Source organism: Rhinoraja longicauda, chromosome 2 (genome assembly GCF_053455715.1).
Source record: "Rhinoraja longicauda isolate Sanriku21f chromosome 2, sRhiLon1.1, whole genome shotgun sequence".
In the NCBI taxonomy this organism is placed as follows: domain Eukaryota; kingdom Metazoa; phylum Chordata; class Chondrichthyes; order Rajiformes; family Arhynchobatidae; genus Rhinoraja; species Rhinoraja longicauda.
In genome coordinates this window covers 13,062,314-13,083,740 of record NC_135954.1, presented here as the reverse complement: position 1 = coordinate 13,083,740, position 21,427 = coordinate 13,062,314, and the positions used below count along the sequence as shown (strand labels likewise).

The 21,427-nt window shown below is 49.3% G+C and overlaps 1 protein-coding gene across 4 annotated transcripts in view; it reads left to right on the top strand.

Annotated features, from left to right (window-relative positions):
- elmo1 (engulfment and cell motility 1 (ced-12 homolog, C. elegans)) overlaps positions 1 to 21,427 on the top strand; it is a 308,339-nt gene that overhangs the window by 114,663 nt on the left and 172,249 nt on the right. For all 4 annotated transcript variants that reach the window (XM_078415056.1, XM_078415031.1, XM_078415048.1 and 1 more), the window contains 2 exons: positions 3,741 to 3,791; positions 12,858 to 12,980. In XM_078415056.1, coding sequence (XP_078271182.1) covers positions 3,741 to 3,791; positions 12,858 to 12,980 — 174 coding nt within the window. The remainder of the gene's footprint in view (positions 1 to 3,740; positions 3,792 to 12,857; positions 12,981 to 21,427) is intronic.

Genomic DNA, 21,427 nt, shown 5'->3' with positions numbered 1-21,427 from the left:
TTTTCAGCTTTGAAAAACTCCTTTGTTGCTTTAGCAGTATGTTTGCGATCATTGTCTTGCTGTAGAATGAACCGCCGGCCAATGAGTTTTGAGGCATTTGTTTGAACTTGAGCAGATAGGATATGTCTACACACTTCAGAATTTATTATGCTACTACCATCAGCAGTTGTATCATCATGAAGATAAGTGAGCCAGTACCTTCAGCAGCCATACATGCCCAGGCCATAACACCCTCACCACCGTGTTTCACAGATGAAATGATATGCTTTGGATCCCTCAACAACTTCTCCTTTGACTCCTCCCACTTCCTCCAAACCAGAGGCGTAGCTATGGGCACTCGCATGGGCCCTAGCTACGCCTGCCTCTTTGTCGGGTACGTCGAACAATCCCTGTTCCAGACGTACACTGGCCCCATCCCCGAACTCTACCTCCGCTACATCGACAACTGCATTGGTGCTACCTCTTGCACCCATGCAGAACTCACTGACTTTATACACTTCACCTCCAATTTCCATCCTGCCCTTAAATATACCTGGACTATCTCTGACATCTCCCTCCCGTTTCTGGACCTCACCATCTCCATCACAGGAGAAAAATTAGTGACGGACATTTATTACAAGCCCACCGACTCGCACAGCTATCTGGACTACACTTCTTCCCACCCGGTCCCCTGCAAAAAGTCTATCCCCTACTCCCAATTCCTCCGTCTACGCCGCATCTGCGCCCGGGATGAGGTGTTTCAGACTAGGGCTTCCGAGATGTCCTCGTTTTTCAGAAAACGGGGCTTCCCCTCCTCCATTATAGATGAGGCTCTCACTAGGGTCTCTTCTACATCCCGCAGCTCCGCTCTTGCTCCCCATCCCCCCACTCGCAACAAGGACAGGATCCCCCTCGTTCTCACCTTCCACCCCACCAGCCAGCGGATCCAACATATCATCCACCAACATTTCCGTCACCTACAACAGGACCCCACCACTGGCCATATCTTCCCATCCCCTCCCCTCTCTGCATTCCGCAGAGACCGTTCCCTCCGCAACTCCCTGGTCCACTCGTCTCTTCCTACCCAAACCACCCTAACCCCGGGCACTTTCCCTTGCAACCGCACGAGATGCAACACCTGTCCCTTTACCTCCCCCCTCAACTCCATCAAAGGACCCAAACATTCTTTCCAGGTGAGACAGAGGTTCACCTGCACCTCCTCCAACCTCATCTATTGCATCCGCTGCTCTAGATGTCAACTTATCTATATCGGCGAAACCAAGCGCAGGCTCGGCGATCGCTTCGCTGAACACCTGCGCTCGGTCCGCATTAACGCAACTGATCTCCCGGTGGCCCAGCACTTTAACTCCCCCTCCCATTCTCAGTCTGACCTCTCTGTCATGGGCCTCCTCCAGTGCCATAGTGAGGCCCGCCGGAAATTGGAGGAGCAGCACCTCATATTTCGCCTGGGCAGTTTGCGGCCCGGTGGTATGAACGTCGACTTCTCCAACTTCAGATAGCTCCTCTGTCCCTCCCTTCCCCTCCTCCTTCCCAGATCTCCCTCTATCTTCCTGTCTCCACCTATATCCTTCCTTTGTCCCACCCCCGACATCAGTCTGAAGAAGGGTCTCGACCCGAAACGTCACCCATTCCTTCTCTCCCGAGATGCTGCCTGACCTGCTGAGTTACTCCAGCATTTTGTGAATAAATTGCTTTGGATCTTGGGCAGTTCCTTCTCTCCTCCATACTTTGCTCTTGCCATCACTCTGATGTAAGTTAATCTTCGTCTCATCTGTCCACAAGACCTATTTCCAGAACTGTGGTTGCTCTTTTAAGTACTTCTTGGCAAACTGTAACCCAACCATCCTATTTTTGCGGCTAACTAGTGGTTTGCATCTTGCAGTGTGGCCTCTGTATTTCTGTTCAGTAAGTCTTCTGTGGACAGTGGTCATTGATAAATGCACACCTGACTCCTGAAGAGTGTTTCTGATCTGTCGGACAGGTGTTTTGGGATTTTTCTTTATTATAGAGAGAATTCTTCTGTCATCAGCTGTGGAGGTCTTCCTTGGCCTGCCAGTCCCTTTGTGATTAGTCAGCTGAACAGTACTCTTTTTCTTCTTAATGATGTTCCAAACAGTTGATTTTGATAAGCCTAAGGTTTGGCTGATGTCTCTACCAGTTTTATTCTTGTTTCTCAGTCTCATAATGACTACTTTGACTTTCATTGGCACAACTTTGGTCCACGTGTTGATAAACAGCAATAAAGGTTTCCAAAGGTGATGGAAAGATTGGAGGAAAGACTAGGTGCTGAGAGCTCTCTTATACCTGCATTAAGGAGGCAATTAAACACACCTGAGCAATTACAAATGCCTGTGAAGCCTTGTGTCCCAAACATTATGGTGTCCTGAAATGGGGGGACTATGTATAAACACTGCTGTAATTTCTACATGGTTGAAGCCAGTTCATTGGCTATATTTAAGCGGGAGTTAGATGTGGCACTTGTGGCTAAAGGGATCAGGGGGCATGGAGAGAAGGCAGGTACGGGATACTGAGTTGGATGATCAGCCATGATCATATTGAATGGCGGTGCAGGCTCGAAGGGCCGAATGGCCTACTCCTGCACCTATTTTCTATGTTTCTAAATGTATAGAAATGGCCTTTGATAAAATCTGTCAAAGTGCACTTTAATCACACGTGATTTTTTTCTATTACAAATCTCAAATTGTGGAGTACAGAGGCAAATAAATAAATGATGGGTCTTTGTCCCAAACATTATGGAGGGCACTGCAGTTCTCAGCGTTGTAGCACATCATCACATGAATGAGACACTCTTAGGCTTTAGCTTTCTGTTCCTTGCTGAAGAGTCTCTGCGGATTACTTTAGTTAGGAATTAAACTCTTATTGTAAAATCCAAAAAGGAAAACAGTTAATAACACAGACCCAAGACATTCATCAAAGGTCCAAGACCTGAAATGTTAGGTACCCTTCATCAAAAGGGTTCTGACCTGAAACATCACCTCTTCCTTTTCTCCAGAGATGATGCCTGACCCGCCGAGTTACTCCAGCATTCCGTGTCTATCTTCGGTATAATCCAGCATCTACAGTTCCTTCCAACACACTTGAAGCGTTAACTCTATTTATCTTTCCATGCATGTTACCTGGCCTGCTTAGTGTCTCCAGCGTTTCCTTTATTTTTTTATTTTGTTCCGGGTTTTAAGTTTGAAATTGAGATATCGGCATATCCCTGCATGCCTGCTACTTTGAAAGCAGCTGTCATTTTTATCTAACTTGCTCTGAAGTCCTGGTCATTCTTTCACGCTGAATCCCCTCATGTGTACCCACACCCTTGGCCGAAACATAGATGGGAAATCTCCCTCCATCCACCATTCCTCTTGGATGGAGTAAAAGTCCATTCATCTTGTCATGATCGGCAAGTCTTAGTGAGATTGCTTGATAATGAATGCTGACGTTTGTATCCAAAAAAACAGCTGTCTACTTGATATTCAACAACAAGTTTGATGAGAGAGGGTTGTGAGTTTCCACACTGGAGTTGAATATTTTCTTCACAAAAGCTGTTCAAGTGCAAATCAATGAAAATAAACCTGTTTATTTCTCTTTTGTGGTGAAATACTGTTCATTCAAATTTGGAACAAGAAATGCATTGAGGAGAATTTTTCTATTTAGAGTATTAATTTCTTGTTAGATTGTATTAAAGATCTGTAACTGAAATCTTACCTAGATTGTTTTTCTTTTCTCCACAGGAAATAGCGAATATCTTGGCCCAGAAACAGTTGCGTGCCATTATTTTATCTGTAAGTCGGGGAAAATTTACTGGGAAAAAGTTGTGCTTGTTATTTTATTAGAGTTGTATGTTTTATTAGGAACATTTTTTTTGTTTAAACAGCACCATTTAACAATTCTAGGACATCCGAATGTACTTAACAGGAGCATAATGGGATAGAAATGGAGTAGGGAAATAACTGCACAAATGCTGGTACAAATCGAAGGTATCACAAAATGCTGGAGTAACTCAGCAGGTCAGGCAGCATCTCAGGAGAGAAGGAATGGGTGACGTTTCGGGTCGAGACCCTTCTTCAGAAATGGAAATGGAAATTGAGCCAGAGGATGTGAGTGAATGAACGAGATGTGAGGAGTTTTTAAAGAAGGAGTTAAAAACATTTGGACAGGTTCATGGATAGGATAGGCGTAGAGGGATATGGGTCAAACGCAGGCAGGTGGAACTGGTGTGGATGGGGCATGTTGGTCGGCATGGGCAAGTTGGGCCGAAGGGCCTGTTTCCACACCGTATCACTCTATAGATGCCTTAAAAACAAAGAGTGATGTGAACAAGTATGGGGAGGGAGATGCAGCATTTGGGTCCTGCAGCACTTGTGGTCAAGGCAGACACCACACTCTATGTTGGAAGTGTTATCCTGTGAGGAAGACATCACTTGTGAGGGCTCCCTTTGGCTCTGGAAAAGTTCTAAGAAAGAAATATAAAAGGCTCTTTTTTCCCCAAGTAGCCTATGCACTCCCTTGGAGCAACAGAGAGGGGGATCAGGAAAGGAACACTGGAGAGAACAGAGGCTGACATTTGAAGACTTGGCATTGATGGAGCAGTGAAAAGGGAGACCTTGTAGAGGCATACAAAATGATGAGAGGAATAGATCGGGGAGACGCATAGAGTCTCTTGCCCAGAGTAGGGGATCGAGAACCAGAAGACATGGGTTCAAGATGAGGGGGGGAAGATTTAATAGGAACCTGAGGGGTAACTTATTCACGCAAAGGGTGATAGATGTATGGAATGAGCAGCTGGAGGAGATAGTTTAAGAAACATTTAGACAGGTACATGGATAGGACAGGTTTAGCAGGATATGGGCCAAATGCAGAAGGTGGGACTAGTGTAGATGATGTTGGCCGGTGTGGGCAAGTTGGGCCAAAGGGCCTGTTTCCACTGAGACTCTGACACTATGAGATGAGCAATGGGCATAAAGGTTGTGGGAATAACTCTAATAGGATACGATTTCTTCCAGTCAGGCCATTCACTCACGGCTCACATTGGGCAGAGAGTGCAGTGCATCCCACAAGTCTTATGTACGAGCAAAATACTGGCCAAGATTACAGCCAGCTGGTCTGTAAACATATTCTTTATTGGTCATTGGAACACAAAATGCTGGGAGTCCATTGTTAGCTGTGGGCCAGGTGATAACGAGTTATGTAGACAATGAAACTCAACAGGACGACAGTGAAACTAGTACGACGACTAAAGTGGGGGTGGGACGGAGACAGAGGGAAAGCAAGGGTTATTTGAAGTTAGAGATATCAATATTCATACCACTGGGTTGTAAGCTGCCCAAGCAAAATATGAGGTGCTGATCCTCAAATTTGCCTTTGGCCTCACTCTGACAATGGAGGAGGCCCAGGACAAAAAGACCGGTTAATGCCAGTTTACATTCAAGGACTAAGATAGAGTGAGTTTTTTCCTTTCAGCGATGCTCATTGCTGGCAGCACAATGGCGCAGCGGTAGAGCGGTTGCTTTACAGCGCTAGAGAACCCAGTTTCGATCCTGACTACGGGTGATGTCTGTACGGAATTTGTACATTCTCCCCATGACCCACATGGGTTTCCTCCCTCACTCCATAGACGTACAGGTTTGTAGGTTAATTGGCATTGGTAAAAAATGTATATTGGCCCTAGTGTGTAGGATAGTTCTAGTGTAGACAATAGACCACAGACAATAGGTGCAGGTGTAGGCCATTCAGCCCTTCGGGCCAGCACTGCCATTCAATGTGATCATGGCTGATCATTCTCAATCAGTGTATGGGGATTGCTGGTGGGCGTGGAGTCGGCCAGCCAAAGGGCCCGTTTCCGCGCTGTATCTCTAAAGTAAACTGAGCCAAACTAATAAACCCCCTTTGAATTAAGTTGGCAGTCATACAAGTGCAGCAGATACTTGAACAAATTCATTGATATGTTCGAATCACGTATGGACAGCAGGAGTTTAGGACACTGTAGCTGCGGCAGATGGAAAGCCTACAGCAAAAAGGCACTGAGACAAAATGGTTCTTAAATCAGTGATCGTTTTTGGGGAAGATGTAATTTTATCATAAGTGTACTTACAATATCCTGCCTGCACTATTTCATGCAGGCAAGCATGTTTTTAGGGCTAAGGGAATCAAGGAATATGGGGAGAAGGCAGGAACGGGGTACTGATTGAGAATGATCAGCCATGATCACATTGAATGGCGGTGCTGGCTCGAAGGGCCGAATGGCCTACTCCCGCACCTATTTTCTGTGTTTCTATGTTTTAAAAGAAGAAAGATATGGAGTAGTTTAGGAGATGATCTGAAAAGTTTAGAGCAGGGGTGTCAAACTACCAGCTCGCGGACTGCATCTGGCAGTCGCCGCACTGTGAATGGGGCCGCAGCCAGCGATCCAAAATCTGAGCTGCTCTCCAGGGTGGGGGCTATGGGTTTGGGTTAGGGTTAGGTGGGATGTGAAGACGTGCTGGTAGTTATGCGGGAATAAGGAAGAGAAGGGAGAAGGTGGTGGTAAAGGAATGGGAGGGGGAGCAGATGAGGGAAGGGAGGGACGAGGAAGGGAAGAGAGGGTGTCGAGGGTGGGGAGTGGGGGAGTAGGTGGTAAAGAAAGTAAGTAGGGAGGGAGGGGCTGACGAAGGGAGCAGATGGGAGAAGGAATGGTGTTTAGCGATGAGGAAAGGGAGGGGATTTAGGGACGAGGTGAGGAAAGAGAGAGGATGAAGTAAGGGAGGGGAGTGGGGGAGTAGTTGGAAGAGAGGAAGTGGGGATGAGAGAAGGGAGAGGGCAGGTGAGGGAGAAGGTGAGGGTAGAGAAGGACATGAGAGGTGAGGGGAGAGGATGTGAGGGGAAGGAAGAAAGACCTAAGGAGAAGGATGGGGAGCGGGGCCTTCAGGTGAGATGATGGACAGACCACCTTTCACCATGCCAGGTAGCTGCTGTTTGGCTGTTCACCACCCAGCCAGCCCACTGTGGGCAAAACATAAACACTGTAGGAAGACTATAAGACAGGGGAACAAAATTATGCCATTTAGCCCATCAAGTCTACTTTGCCATTCAACCATGGCTGATCTATTTTCTCTCTACAACCACATTCTATTGTCTTCTTTCTCCCTGTAACCTATCAATCTCTCCCTCAAAAATACCCAATGTCTTGCCCTCCATCGCTGTTTGTAGCAATGCTTTCCACAGATTCACCACCCATTCCTCCTCATCTCCATTTTGAATGTATGACCTTTTATTCTGATGCTGTGACCTCTGGTCCTAGACTCTCCTATTACTGGAAACATTATTTCCACATCCACTCTATCTAGGGCCTAGATACCAATCATAAAAGTAATGCTTGCTCGGCAATCTTCTTCATAAGAAACAAAATTCGTAAAGTGAAACACTTTGTAGTTATAGCAGAGACTGAGACACATGAGAGCAGGTTGAAAAAACGAAGGCAACGATAGCTGTGGGAGCGTGCGTGCGTGCATGCGTGGGTGCGTTCACACGTGCACAACTGATCCGGCCCGCATGAAATCGCAATTTTCCCATTCCGGCCCGTGACATAGAAACATAGAAAATAGGTGCAGGAGGAGGTCATTCGGCCCTTCGAGCCAGCACCGCCGTTCATTGTGATCATGGCTGATCATCCACAATCAGTAACCCCTGCCTGCCTTCTCCCCATATCCCTTGACTCCACTAGCCCCTAGAGCTCTATCTAGCTCTCTCTTAAATCCATCCAGTGGTTTGGCTTCCACTGCCCTCTGTGGCAGAGAATTCCACAAATTCACAACTCTCCGGGTGAAAATCTTTCTTCTCCCCTCAGTTTTAAATGGCCTCCCCTTTACTCTAAGATTGGGGCCCCTGGTTCTGGACTCGCCCAACATTGGGAACATTTTGACCTAAAATGAGATTGACACCCCTGGTTTATAGGTTTTGATAGTGAAGACATGCCTGAGAATAAAAATGTTAAATGCACAAGAGACACAAATAATAACATGCACGATAATGCATTTGCTCAGTGCATTGAACATTTCCTTTATGTGATTGAGTGTTAAATTCAGTTTTTGTCCTGCTCTTGTGCACCTTTCAGGCATGTGAATTTTCCGCGTTTCCGCGGATTTCCGCATTTTTTTAATCCATTTTCCGCGCTTTTTGCATGATTTCCGCGTTTTTCACTTTGCCAAAATCGCGTTTACCAACGGAGAAATTGGATCGGTCAAAAAAGAAAAGAAATGATGTATAGACTTGTAATGAACACTAGGGTTCCGCAAGAGGTCGCTAGGGGTTCCGCGAGAAATTCCCCGCGCCCCCTGGAAGTCACCCCGAAAATGTGGCACCTGGGTTGGGCAAGGCAGCCAATCTCGACCTCATCGGGACTTCCACGGCCAATCAGTGGGTTGAATTTGCAACCTGCGGCTGGGGCTCTGGAACTCGAGCCCAGCTGGAGCCAGCGAATCTATCCCCATAGCCGGCTTCCTTGGCCGGGTCAATAAACCAGCAAAGCTCTGGAACCAAGAGTGGCAGAAAATCAGTGATGGAACTGTAATGAGTAAATATTAAATTTAAGTGCAAGATTATATAATTTAATTAATTAAGACGGGGTTAAAATATAAAACACAGCAGAAAAGCCAATTACCACCTTTTTGGGCTGATTATCAATTAATGTGCGAATTTACTTCCAAATGTTATTAGTATACAGTGACATATTCACATTATTTTGTAATGTTCGTTTTTATTTTGAAATGCACTAAAAGAGGCTTGAAACTAGTAATTTTGTGTGAATTTCCCAATTTTTTGACCCCCGCTGTACGCCTCACGCAAACGCTCGGCTCTTTTCCTCCTTTTCATACCTCACTCACATACCTGACCTTTATAGTGTTCCTGTTGAGTGTCTTGGGATGTGATCCTACATTAGCACACAAACCTGCGTATGGATATAATGTTACACAAACTCATTCATCTTTTGCTCCGTAAATTAGTGAAAACCTATAACAATCTCTGATGATGTAGAGTTCCATCATATTTCACAGTATTCACGTTATAAATGAAGAAAGATTTGCTTTTTTGTTATCCAGGGATCATACTGTAATCTCGTGAGAACAAAGGGATTTGAGGGGGTGGTAAAATCCAACCAAGGGAATGTAAAATGTGCTTCACTTTCTGCCCGTGTTCTCCATTGCCACTGCCGCCAGTCTACAGCCTACAGTCTACAGCCAGTGACCAGCATCAGTCACTGAAAGGAAGCATGCACGTACAGCAGGCAGTGAAGAAAGCCAATGTATTGTTAGCCTTCATAACAAGTGGAGTTGAGTATAGGAGCAAAGAGGTCCTTCTGCAGTTGTACAGGGCCCTAGTGAGACCGAACCTGGAGTACTGTGTGCAGTTTTGGGCTCCAAATTTGAGGAAGGGTATTCTTGCTATTGAGGGCGTGCAGCGTAGGTTTACTAGGTTAATTCCCGGAATGGCGGGACTGTCGTATGTTGAAAGACTGGAGCGTTTAGGCTTGTATACACTGGAATTTAGAAGGATGAGTGGGGATCTTATCGAAACGTATAAGATTATTAAGGGGTTGGACACGTTAGAGGCAGGAAACATGTTCCCAATGTTGGGGGAGTCCAGAACAAGGGGCCACAGTTTAAGAATAAGGGGTAGGCCATTTAGAACGGAGATGAGGAAAAATCTTTTCAGTCAGAGAGTTGTGAATCTGTGGAATTCTCTGCCTCAGAAGGTAGTGGAGGTTAATTCTCTGAATGCATTCAAGAGAGAGCTAGATAGAGCTCTTAAGGATAGCGGAGTCAGGGGGTTATGGGGAGAAGGCAGGAACGGGGTACTGATTGAGAATGATCAGCCATGATCACATTGAATGGCGGTGCTGGCTCGAAGGGCCGAATGGCCTCCTCCTGCACCTATTGTCTATTGTCAGCCAATTCACTTCACAAAATATAAATAAATTGCTAAGAACCGTGTACATAGCAAAAGCTGTGAGGGCATGCAGCACTCCTGACTGAAGAGAGGTCCCGACTTGAAACGTCACCTATCTATGTTCTCCAGAGACGCTGCCTGACCCGCTGAGTTACTCCAGCACTTTGTGTCTTTTAAAAAAATAAACCAGCGTCTGCAGTTTCTTGTATCCCCATCCATCCTGTCAATTTTGCCTGCTGTGTCCACCAGCACTTAGTGCCAAGGTAAAAGTGAACCTGTTGGTACCAGGGTGTAATCTCCTTACTGCCCAGATACATGCCTTGCATTGAGGAAGATATTAAGTGTAGGAAAGAACTGCAGATGCTGGTTTAAACCAAAGACAGACACAAAAAGCTCACTCTGACAATGGAGGAGACCTAGGACAGAAAGGCCTGTGCAGGAATGGGAAGGAGAATTAAAGTATCCGGCAACCAGGAGATCAGGTAGGTTCAGGCGAGCTGAGCACAGGTGTTCCGTGAGAAGATCGCCCAGTCTACGTTTGGTCTCGCCGATGCATTAAACTCCATTTTGACTTTTTGCAAGGATACTGTGCAAGAGTTGCCGAGGGCAGTGTCCTAGGCACTGCCATCTTCAGTTGCTTCATTAAAGGGCAGCACAGCGGTAGAGTTGCTGTCTTACAGTGCCAGAGACCCGAGTTCGATCCTGGCCATGGGTGTTGTCAGTCCAGAGTCTGTACATTTTCCCTGTGACTGGGTGGGTTTTTTCTGGGTGCTCCGGTCTCCTCCACACTCCAAAGACGTGCAGGTTTGTAGGTTAATTGGCTTCTGTAAATTGTCCCTAGTGTGTAGGATAGAACGAGTGCACGCGGTGTTTGCTGATCGGCACGGACTCAGTGGGTTGAAGGACCTGTTTCCACGCGATATCACTCATCTAAACTAAACTAATGTCCTCACCATTATTCTGATAGGAATTTTCACCCTTTAATTAAATGTCATCTCAAGTGTATCGACAAGTCTTTTTATTTAAAATTCGCTTGAAGTAGAGCCTATAATATTTAACACTTTAAATAAAAACCTACAGCAGAAAATTTAAATTAGGCAAATTATAATCTTGCTTTCACGGAAGGTTTGATACTGAATTGTCTCATTTTACAAGCCATTTAATCAGTAACCACTGTGGCTAAAAGATGCAGAACCTTTATTACGGCTCTTCCTTTGAAATATTCTCAAAGGAAAATGGTAAACACATGCTTATCCATTAATATTCATTATCTTGGACAGTTTAGGATTTAACCTGCAAAAGCATAGGACTTCAAAAGAAACTAAATTTTATTTTCGCGTGCAGGTTTCTTATTTAGTGTTCAATACTCTTGTCATTTATTTGATGAGAATGTTTTGAAAAATCCAGCATGGAAACAGGCCCTTCGGCCCACAGGAACCACATTAACTACTCACTGATCACCCCCTCAACGTAGTTCTGTGTTATCCCACTTTCACATCCACTCTCTACACACCAGGGGCAATTTGCAAAGGCCAATTAACCTACAAAGTGACACATGTGGATAGAATGTTCCCAGTTGTGAGAGCATCTAGGACCAGAGCTGAAATACAAATAAAAGGACGTACCTTTATAACATAACATAACATAACAACACTTTATTGTCACTCGGCACAAACACCGAGCGAAATTTCAGCAGTCACACAAAACACAGCAAAAAAGAAAAGAACACAGGACACCCGACCCCAACACAAATATCCATCACAGTGACTCCAAACACCCCCTCACTGTGACGGAGGCAACAAAACTTCCCCTCTCTTCCCCCCGCACCCACGGACAGGCAGCTCGACCCCTACCGAGGCAAACGACACGCACAGCCCCCGCAAGGGGATGGAAGGCCCAGCGGCCGAGCCGCCCCGGGCACCGAAACGTCCCGCGGCCACACCGGGCGATGTTAAGTCCAGCGGCCGAGCCGCACCGGGCACTGAAACGTCCCGCGGCCGAGCCGCGCTGGCGATGTTAAGTCCAGCGGCCAGGCCGCGCCGGGCACTGAAACGTCCCGCGGCCGAGCCGCACCCGGCACTGAAACGTCCCGCGGCCGCACCGGGCACTGAAACGTCCCGCGGCCGCACCGGGCGATGTTAAGTCCAGCGGCCGAGCCGCACCGGGCACTGAAACGTCCCGCGGCCGAGCCGCACCGGGCACCGAAACGTCCCGCGGCCGAGCCGCGTTGGCGATGTTAAGACCAGCGGCCAAGCCGCGCCGGGCACTGAAACGTCCCGCGGCCGCACCGGGCGATGTTAAGTCCAGCGGCCGAGCCGCACCGGGCACTGAAACGTCCCGCGGCCGAGCCGCGCCGGCGATGTTAAGTCCCGCAGCCGAGCCGCGCCGGGCGATGGAAGGCCCCGCGGGCGAGCTGCGCCCCGGGGAAGAGACCTAATAAAAGAAAGGTTTCCCCCCGCCCCACCCCACCCCCCACACCCCCACCCCCCCACCACACATACACAGCCAAAAACAGAAACAAAAACCATCCCAACACCGACACAAACAAAAAAAAAGAAAAAAATACAACAGACTGCCAGAGAGCCGCAGCCGTTAGGCGCAGCCAACTCCTCCCACTCCTATCATGGAGCTGAGGAGGAATTTCTTTATCCAGAAGGTGGTGAATCTAGTGCAATTCATTGGGTCAATTCATTGGGTATTGTTAAAGCTGAGATTGATAGATTCTTGATTAGTAAGGGTGCCAAAGTTTAGGTTGGAAAATGGGGTTGCGAAGGATAAATAGATCAGCCATGATGGAGGAGACTCGAAGGGCCAAATAGCCCCGTTCTACTCTTTCATTGTTATGTGATCTGTGGTTGTCCGGGTGAGGAAGGATTACGAGTGGTTTGTTGATACTGTCCTGAACAGAAATTCTTTCTGTGCAACAGCACGTCATTCGTGGAAATCGGAAAATTCAGACGGAAATGGCTCACCAGCTGTTTGTCCTCCAAGTGCTGACATTTAATCTTTTGGAAGACCGAATGATGACGAAGATGGACCCACAGGATCAAGTGAGTATTATATAAATGTCTACAATACTACAAGTATAAAAGTTGACAAGTTGTAGGAGAAGGGGAGGCGCGACGAGACCTGTGTGTGCTTGTACATCAGTCACTGAAAGTAAGCATGCAGGTACAGCACAGCAGGCAGTGAAGAAAGCCAATGGCATGCTGGCCTTCATTGCGAGAGGAATTGAGTTTAGGAGCAAGGAGGTCCTCCTGCAGTTGTACAGGGCCCTGGTGAGACCGTACCTGGAGTATTGTGTGCAATTTTGGTCTTCTAATTTGAGGAAGGACATTTTTGCTATTGAGGGAGTGCAGCGTAGGTTCACCAGGTTAATTCCCGGGATGGCGGGACTGACGTACGATGAAAGAATGGGTCGACTGGGCTTGAATTCGCTGGAATTTAGAAGGATGAGAGGGGATCTTGTAGAAACATATAAAATTCTTAGAGGATTGGACAGGGTAGATGCAGGGAAAAACCCCCCGATGTTGGGGGAGTCCAGAACCAGAGGTCACAGTTTAAGAATAAAGGGTAGGCCATTTACGACTGAGATGAGAAATAAACCTTTTTCACCCAGAGAGTTGTGAATCTGTGGAATTCTCTGCCACAGAAGGCAGTGGAGGCCAATTCACTGGATGTTTTCAAGAGAGAGTTAGATTTCGCTCTTAGGGCTAACGGGATCAAGGGATATGGGGGAAAAGCCGGAATGGGGTACTGATTTTGGCTGATCAGCCATGATTAAATTGAATGGCAGTGATGGCTCGAAGGGCCGAATGGCCTACTCCTGCACCTATTTTTTTGTTTATGTATGGCAGCAGTTTATAACTTTGGCAAGGCCACATTTGGAGTGTTGTGTGTGGTTCTTATAGGAAGGATGTGGATTCTTCAGAGTGGGTGCAGAAGAGTTTAATCTGGATTTGAGAGATTTATCTAGAAATTGGACAATCCTGGATTGCTTTTCTTTGGTGTTTGTCGGAGGTTGAGGGGAGGTGAGGGAGAGATTGATTGAAGTATATTAAATTATGAGAGGCATAGACAGGGTAGATAGTGTGGGGAGGTCAAATGCAAAGGTACAGCTCTAAGATGAGAGGGGAATACTTTATATGGGCAATTCTTTTTTACACACTGTGGTAGGAGTCTGGAATGTGTTGCCAAGGGAGATGGTGGGACCAGATGTGAAAGCAACGAAAGCATTTAGACCAACATAGGACAGGCAGGGAAGAGAAGAATACAGATCATGTGCAGGCAGATGGTGGAGCTGTTCCTGTTGTTTTCTGTACTATTCTCTATTCTAACGATCGACAGCACAATTGTATCTAGCTGTGTTTCATTCCATGCCAGCTCATATTTCATTTGGAAGGTTCCTCATTGCACCAGCTGCCAAGAGCCTTACATAGAAGACTAGGCCAAGTGGACCCGTTGGGCCCAAACCAGTCCTGCATTGGTGCAGCACCCTCTCCTCCCCCCCTCCCTCCTCCTCTTTCCCCTTCCCCTCCCCCCTTCCCCCCCCCCCTTACTCCATCCCCTTCAGCCACCCTTATCCGCCTCCCCCTCCCTCCCTAGGAGATAGATTTAAACTTTAAAATGTGAATAACATTAAAAATATAAAACCGATTTCAATGAAACTTCTTCCATTAGCACCAAAGGGACGACGGTGAGCAAGGTGGGCCTAAAATTGTTGCGCTATCATGTACTGTTTTGGCTGTAGTTCAGGAACAAACAAACAAACAAACGAGAGTTTTAGTATATAGATAGAACAATGTGTAGGGCCGAAAGGCCAGTTCCTGTGCTGTACGGTTCTGTGTTCTAAATTCCATGTAACCTTGTTCCCTTGGACTGCTACAATTGGTTGGAAATTCGGTTAGCTTCTGCAGTCTATGATTGCATTTCATTTTTTATTCCTCATTCTCAGAACAGGTGCGTCAGTAGCATAGCAAATGTTTTGTTATTTATTCCCAGCTATCCTGAGAAAGTAGGGGATGGTTTCCCCTTCTTGACTTGGAGTTTCCTGTCACTTTTCACAGTGGGAAGTGATAACTAAGGTGTAATTAAGCACACAGGTAACACAGGCTGATTGAATGATTTTGAGTGTGTTCCATGTTGACTAACAGACTTCTATAATAGATTAGTTCTCTTTGTTATTATTTGTAGTAATGATTGTTGCTTTACTTCATTTACTCAGTCTTTATTGTCAGTCTTGCAGTCCTCAATCTTGTGTCTGATAACCTTGTCATTTGACAACATTATTTTGGTGGAAGACAGACACAAAGTGCTGGAGTAACTTAGTGGGTCAGGCAGCATCATTGGAGAACATGGATAGGTGATGTTTTGAATCGAAACCCTTCTTCAGACTGATTGTAAGTGGGTGGGGGTGGGGGGGAGGAACAGGAAGCAAGTAAAAAACCAGGATAAATCAGGGCCGACAACAGATGACCTCAGGCAAGGAGATTCCCAAGGCTGATTTTCGGATAGACAGCTGTGAGCCCACGAGGGATACATAGTTTAGTGTGGTTTATTGTCACTTGTACCGAGGTACAGTGAAAAGCTTCTTGTTGCGTGCTAACCAGTCAGCAGAAAAACAATACACGATTACAATCAATCCATTTACAGTGCTTACAGATTACAGTGCAGGGAGGGGGGGGGAGGGGGGGGGAGAGAGAGAGAGGGAGAGAGAGAGAGGGAGAGAGAGAGAGAGAGAGAGAGAGAGAGAGAGAGAGAGAGAGGTCGTGTTTTTCTCTGCTCCGGCGACTGAGAAGTTTTGAAGCAACCTTTCAAGGTTCTTGTCGAAGGAGGAGGAACAGTTGCAGTGAGATTTCATAGTTTGACCGAACGTCGGACTGTGGAAACTTTCCTTTGTTTAAGGATTTCTCCATTTCGTGTGGAATTCCTGAGTTCCTCTGCACCGCGGTGGGAGCAGCCGTGGCTGGCGGATTGCCAAGAGTGCCTGGAGATCGTGGGTAGGAATGATTTCGGTGTCTTTGACATTATAGCACCGACTCTCTGCCCCAATACCGTTTTGCACAGTGCTGTTGCCTGGGCTTAACGTGAAGAGGGTATCTTTTGCTTCTGTCAGGGCTTTGAAGAGCCATCCAAAAGCTGCTCTGGACTGTGGAGGTGAGCTTGGGGACTTTCCTTTCTCTGGCTGGAGGAAACTGCTTCTGCTGCTCATTCAGACTGTGACTGTCTCTGAGGATCGCTTTTGAGCTGAGGTACTGCTGTCCCTGGAGCTGAGGTGTGCCACTGTCATGAAGGCGGGGGCTCGGCCTAAGGTTCAGAGCTACGCAGTGGCGGCTTCGACGGCGGCCTCGAGGCCACTCGTGGATGAGCCTCATGTTGACTTGGACTGGGATATTTACGGGATCTCGGTTCAAACCGGGTTCACGTGGAGCAGGGCTGCAATTGCAAAGGGCTTGCATGATCTGTTCAAGAGGGATGTCATTGCCTCTTCCGAGAGTGCAGGAGGGAAGGTTCAGTTGATACTGAAGTCCCGGAAGGATGTGGCCCAAGTGTTGGAGAAGGGGCTCACGGTGGAGGGGGTCCATCTACAGGTGGAACCGTGGGTGTCCAATGTAAAATCGGTTCTCCTACGGAATTGTCCCACGTTTCTCCGGGATGCAAAAATCCTTCCACACTTGATGAAGATTGGGGAGGTGCGGTCTAAACTTACTAGGCTCATGCACCCCGGGAATGACCCGTATGAGAAAGGGGTGCTGAGCTTTAAGAGGCGCGTGTTTATGAAGGTGGAAGTGGGGTTGGGTGCCGAGGGGAGTTTCGCTGTGGAGCATAAGGGTCTCTCCAATCGCGTGTATTGGAGCTGGGGAGAGGCACAGTGTCACGCGTGCAAGGAGTTTGGACATCTCCGTAGAGAGTGTCCCAGGAGCCGGGCCACTGCGAGAAATTCTAACGCAGGGGCCCAGGAATGCAGTGCTGGCCCATCCGGGGCGGCCCTCCAAGCCTCGGTAGCCCGGGGTGGAACTGCTGACTCGGCTGGGGCTGCTGGCTCCGTCTCGGTAACCCGGGATGGCACTGCCAACCCATCAGAGGCTGCAAGTACTACCTTGGTGACCCGGAGCAGTGAGGGCCCCCCCCCCCCATACCCTGAACCTGTGGAGGTGGTAGATGGCGAGGCGCAGGGGAAGGGTGAAGGGGGGGAGGGAGGTTGGGTGACGCAGAAGGGGAAGACTAAGAATAAGGATAAGAAGAAGGATAAGCCCCTCCAAGGGAATCAATCAACAGCAGATGGGCTCCTGCCCAGTGGGCCCAGTGAAGTCCAGGGCGCACCTGGTTTGGCTCAGCAAGGAGCTGAGGTGAACCGGAAGGGGGCAGGGGGGAGCAAACATGGGAGTAGAAAGGGGGCAGCGGGTGGTGCGGAGGTGGAGGACCCTTCCTCTATGGAGGTCACCGCACCTCCCCCGGTCACCGGGACAAAAAGAAGGCTGTCGGAAAGCGAGGAAGAGCATGAGCGTGGGCCCAAATTAAGGGGGACGGATATTTCGAGACCTTCCACCCCTGTCGAGAGCGGTGACCACGGACTGGTGACTTGTGGGCCGGAGGATGAGCCTCTGTTTCAGGGACCTTCTGCAGGTGTTACTGGGATCGCCTCCCCTGAAACCGTGTCCTCTGGGTTGGTGGCGGCCCCCTCATCTCTGGGGCCTTCCGAGGGAGTCATCTCATCGGGTAGCGGGGTTGATGCCCCTGGGAGTGTGTCCGCTGGGTCGGAGGAGGTCCCCTCGTTTCAGGGGCCTTCTGAGGGTGATGGCACGCCGGTTGATGGGTTTGACTCCCCTGGAAATGTGCTCCCTGGGATGGGGGATGAGCAGAGTCAGCCTGAGGGGGGAGGAGCGGGAGATCAAACGTTCCACTCTGAGCTCTGTATTAGAACCAGTGGAAGTGATGAGGGGAGTGATGCCTCATCGGTTGAGGTAGTAGGGGAGACTCCAAGAACACCTGGGACCCCGGGGGTGCCTGCTGTTTTTTCTTCCCCAGACCCAGAGGTGGGGTGTGATGGGAGAGTGCAGGAGCCTAGCCTTTTACCGGACAGCTTGTTGCTGTCAGAGGCATCGGGACCCTCCCTCGGCATGGATCCTGGGGGTGGTGTCATGCCGGAGGAGGGGGAGAGCGATGGGCTCGGCCTGTGCAGTGGGGTGGGTGAGCTTTCAGCAAGCTGTAGTCCCACAGACTCTGACACTGGCCTTGAGCGATGTGTAGAGGAGGCTGCTGCTCCAGGTGTGAGTGGGTTGGCGGAGCGCCCAGACTTCAGGGCTGTGTTTAACGCAACCCTTATCCGTGAGATTCAGGACTTTCTCAAAACATCTAAAAGTCACAAGACTAAAGTTGAAACAGCGAAGAGGCGGTGGGGAGAGCTGCCAGGATTTATTGAGGATCTTGATAGCATCCTTGGCAGCAAGGATAGTGATATTCCTGCGTCTGTGAGGCATCAGCTTGGGGAATTCTCAAAGTTCCTCAAGGAGGATGGTTCTGCGACCAAGAGCAATGTGAGGAAATAATTCCAACGTGTTTGCAAATTCACAGTAGTTACATTAAATTTAAATGGCAGTAGAGCGAGCTTTCGCAGATTTCAGCATTTACAAGTCCTGAGAGAGGGGAAATACGCGGTGTGTTTTCTGCAAGAGACGCACACTGTTGTCGGTGACGAACCCACCTGGCGACTGGAGTGGGAAGGGGGGGTTTACATGAGCCACCTCAGCACAAACTCGAGCGGGGTGGCTTTTCTGTTGGCCCCGACTTTTCAGCCAGAGATCCTGAAGGTGCAGGAAGTGGTGCCAGGTCGTTTGCTCTATCTGGCTGTGAGTCTGGATGGCATGCCGTTGCATTTTATTAACGTGTATGCCCCCAGCAGCGGCACGATGCAGGCCTGCCTACTTCAGGAGGTGACTGCTCTGTTGAGCACTATTGAAAGAGGAGAGTGTGTCTTTCTGGGGGGAGATTTCAACTGCACACTTGAGGTGCGAGATCGTTCTGGTACTCAGTGTGCCCCCGCTGTAGCAAAGAAACTGAGAGGCTTGCTTGATTCTTTTGAGCTAGTGGATGCATGGCGGAACCTCCACCCTGACTCAAACGCATTCTCGCGGAGGTCTGAGGGGGGCGGTTCCCGCATTGATCGAATGTATATCTCCGGTGCGTTTGTCTCCCGTGTCTCAGCGGCCTCAATGCGGCTGGTGCCATGCTCGGACCACTGTCTGGTGCGCATGGACTTCAATCCGGGGCGCACGCGGGCTGGGTCTGCTTACTGGCATTTCAATAACAAGCTGCTGGAGGATCGGTGTTTCCGGGAGTCATTCAGACGGAGTTGGGTGAAGTGGAGAGAGAGGCAGGGGAGCTTTTCTTCACTTAGGCAGTGGTGGGATGTGGGGAAAGCTCACATCCGCCTCTTTTGTAAGGAATATACGTGGGGGTCGACCGGAAGGCGGGACTCAGCGGTTGAGAGGCTCGAGAGGGAGCTATCGGGGGCGGAGTCTCGCCTGGGTCGGATTGGTGAGGACTCCTGTGAATGGGGAGAGTTTCAGGGGAAGAAGGAAGCCTTGAGGGACCTGCTGCTTGAGCGGTCCCGAGGAGCTTACGTGAGGTCGCGGGTCCAAATGCTGCACGATTTGGACCGAGCGTCACCTTTCTTTTTCTCTCTGGAGAAGGGGCGGGGAGCCCGCAAACAGCTCGTGGAGCTGCTCGCGGATGATGGCTCCTCTGTCACAGATCCAGAGAGGATCAGTGCTTTAGTCCGGTCCTTTTATGGGACCCTGTTCTCCGCAGATGGTTGCAGCGGGGAGGCTCAGCGGGTCCTGTGGGAGGGTCTACCGACTGTAGATAGGGAAGCGTTCGATCTTCTGGATGACTCCTTATCACTGGAGGAGTTGACACGTGCCCTGCACCAGCTCAGGAGGGGCAAGTCCCCTGGGCTGGATGGGTTGACGGTAGAATTTGTTAGAGCCTTCTGGGATGTCCTGGGGGATGATTATATGAAGGTTCTGGGGGAGAGCCTGGCGACCGGGGAGATGCCCCTCTCGTGGCGCAGAGCAGTCGTTGTCCTGCTGCCCAAGAAGGGTGAACTCCGCCTGTTGAAGAACTGGCGCCCGGTCTCTCTCCTCTGTACAGAGTACAAAATCTTTGCACGGGCGATGGCAAATCGCCTAGGCTCTGTGCTGTCTCAACTGATTCACCCTGACCAGTCCTATACAGTCCCTGGTCGGTCCATTCAGGATAACATCCACCTGGTTAGGGACCTGATTTATCTATCTCAGGGCACTGGTCAGTCAGTAGCCTTCCTGTCTCTTGATCAGGAGAAGGCTTTTGACAGGGTAGACCACGACTACCTATTCGGGACGCTGCAAGCGTTCGGATTTGGACCGCATTTTGTAGCCAGGGTCCGGCTCTTGTACGCTGCAGCGGAGTGTCTTGTGAAGGTTAATGGGGTGTTGTTGGCTCCCATTCATTTTGGGAGGGGGGTTCGTCAGGGGTGCCCCATGTCCGGTCAGTTGTACTCGGTCTGTGTAGAGCCATTCCTGTGTCTTCTTCGGAGGAGGCTGACAGGCCTGGCTCTACCAGGTCCGGGGGTGGAAGTGGTTCTTTCAGCCTATGCCGATGATGTGCTCCTTACGTTCACTGACCCTGGTGACCTGCGGAGGATGCGTGACTGCCAGAGGACTTTCTCGGCTGCATCATCCGCCAGGATTAATTGGAGTAAATGCTCTGGACTATTAGTGGGTCAGTGGCAGGTAGACTCCCTGCCGGAGGAGATGGTGATGTATGCGTGGAGCACCACGCACCTCCTCTATCTGGGGGTGTACCTGAGTCCCACTGAGGATGCCTGGCCGGCGAACTGGCAGGAGCTGGAGATGAAAATCGTCGCCCGGCTGGGACGCTGGTCAGGCCTGCTTGGAGTCCTTTCCTTTCAGGGGAGGGTGCTGGTCATAAACCAGCTGGTGGCCTCCATGTTGTGGTACCGGCTGGCTACTCTTGTCCCGCCCTCCATCTTTGCAACTACTTTACAGAAGAAGCTGGTGGACTTCTTCTGGGGAAATAGGAAGCATTGGGTTACCGCAGCAGTCCTGAGTCTCCCGTTGGAGGAGGGCGGCCAGTCCTTGGTATGCGTGCGTACCCAGGTGGCGGCTCTCCGTCTCAGGACTCTGCGGAGGTATATGTACACGGAGAACCCCCCCAGGTGGCACGCTCTGGCCACGTATTTTTTTCGTCGGGGTTGTTGCCTACGGGGGGTTTCGCGGCTGCCGGTGGCGGGCATCAGTCGACCCGCCTTACGGGGTCTGCCTAGTTTCTATCGGGACGTGCTTAGAGTGAGGAATTTGGTTGTTTTCAGCCGACGTGTTGCTCCACAAAGGGAGGGGGACGTTGTGGCTGCGGGAGCAGCTGGTCCTCACCCTGTCATGGCGGGTGTCGAGGAGAGGCGTGTGCCTAGAGTAGTTCTGACTGAGCTTACCCCCGC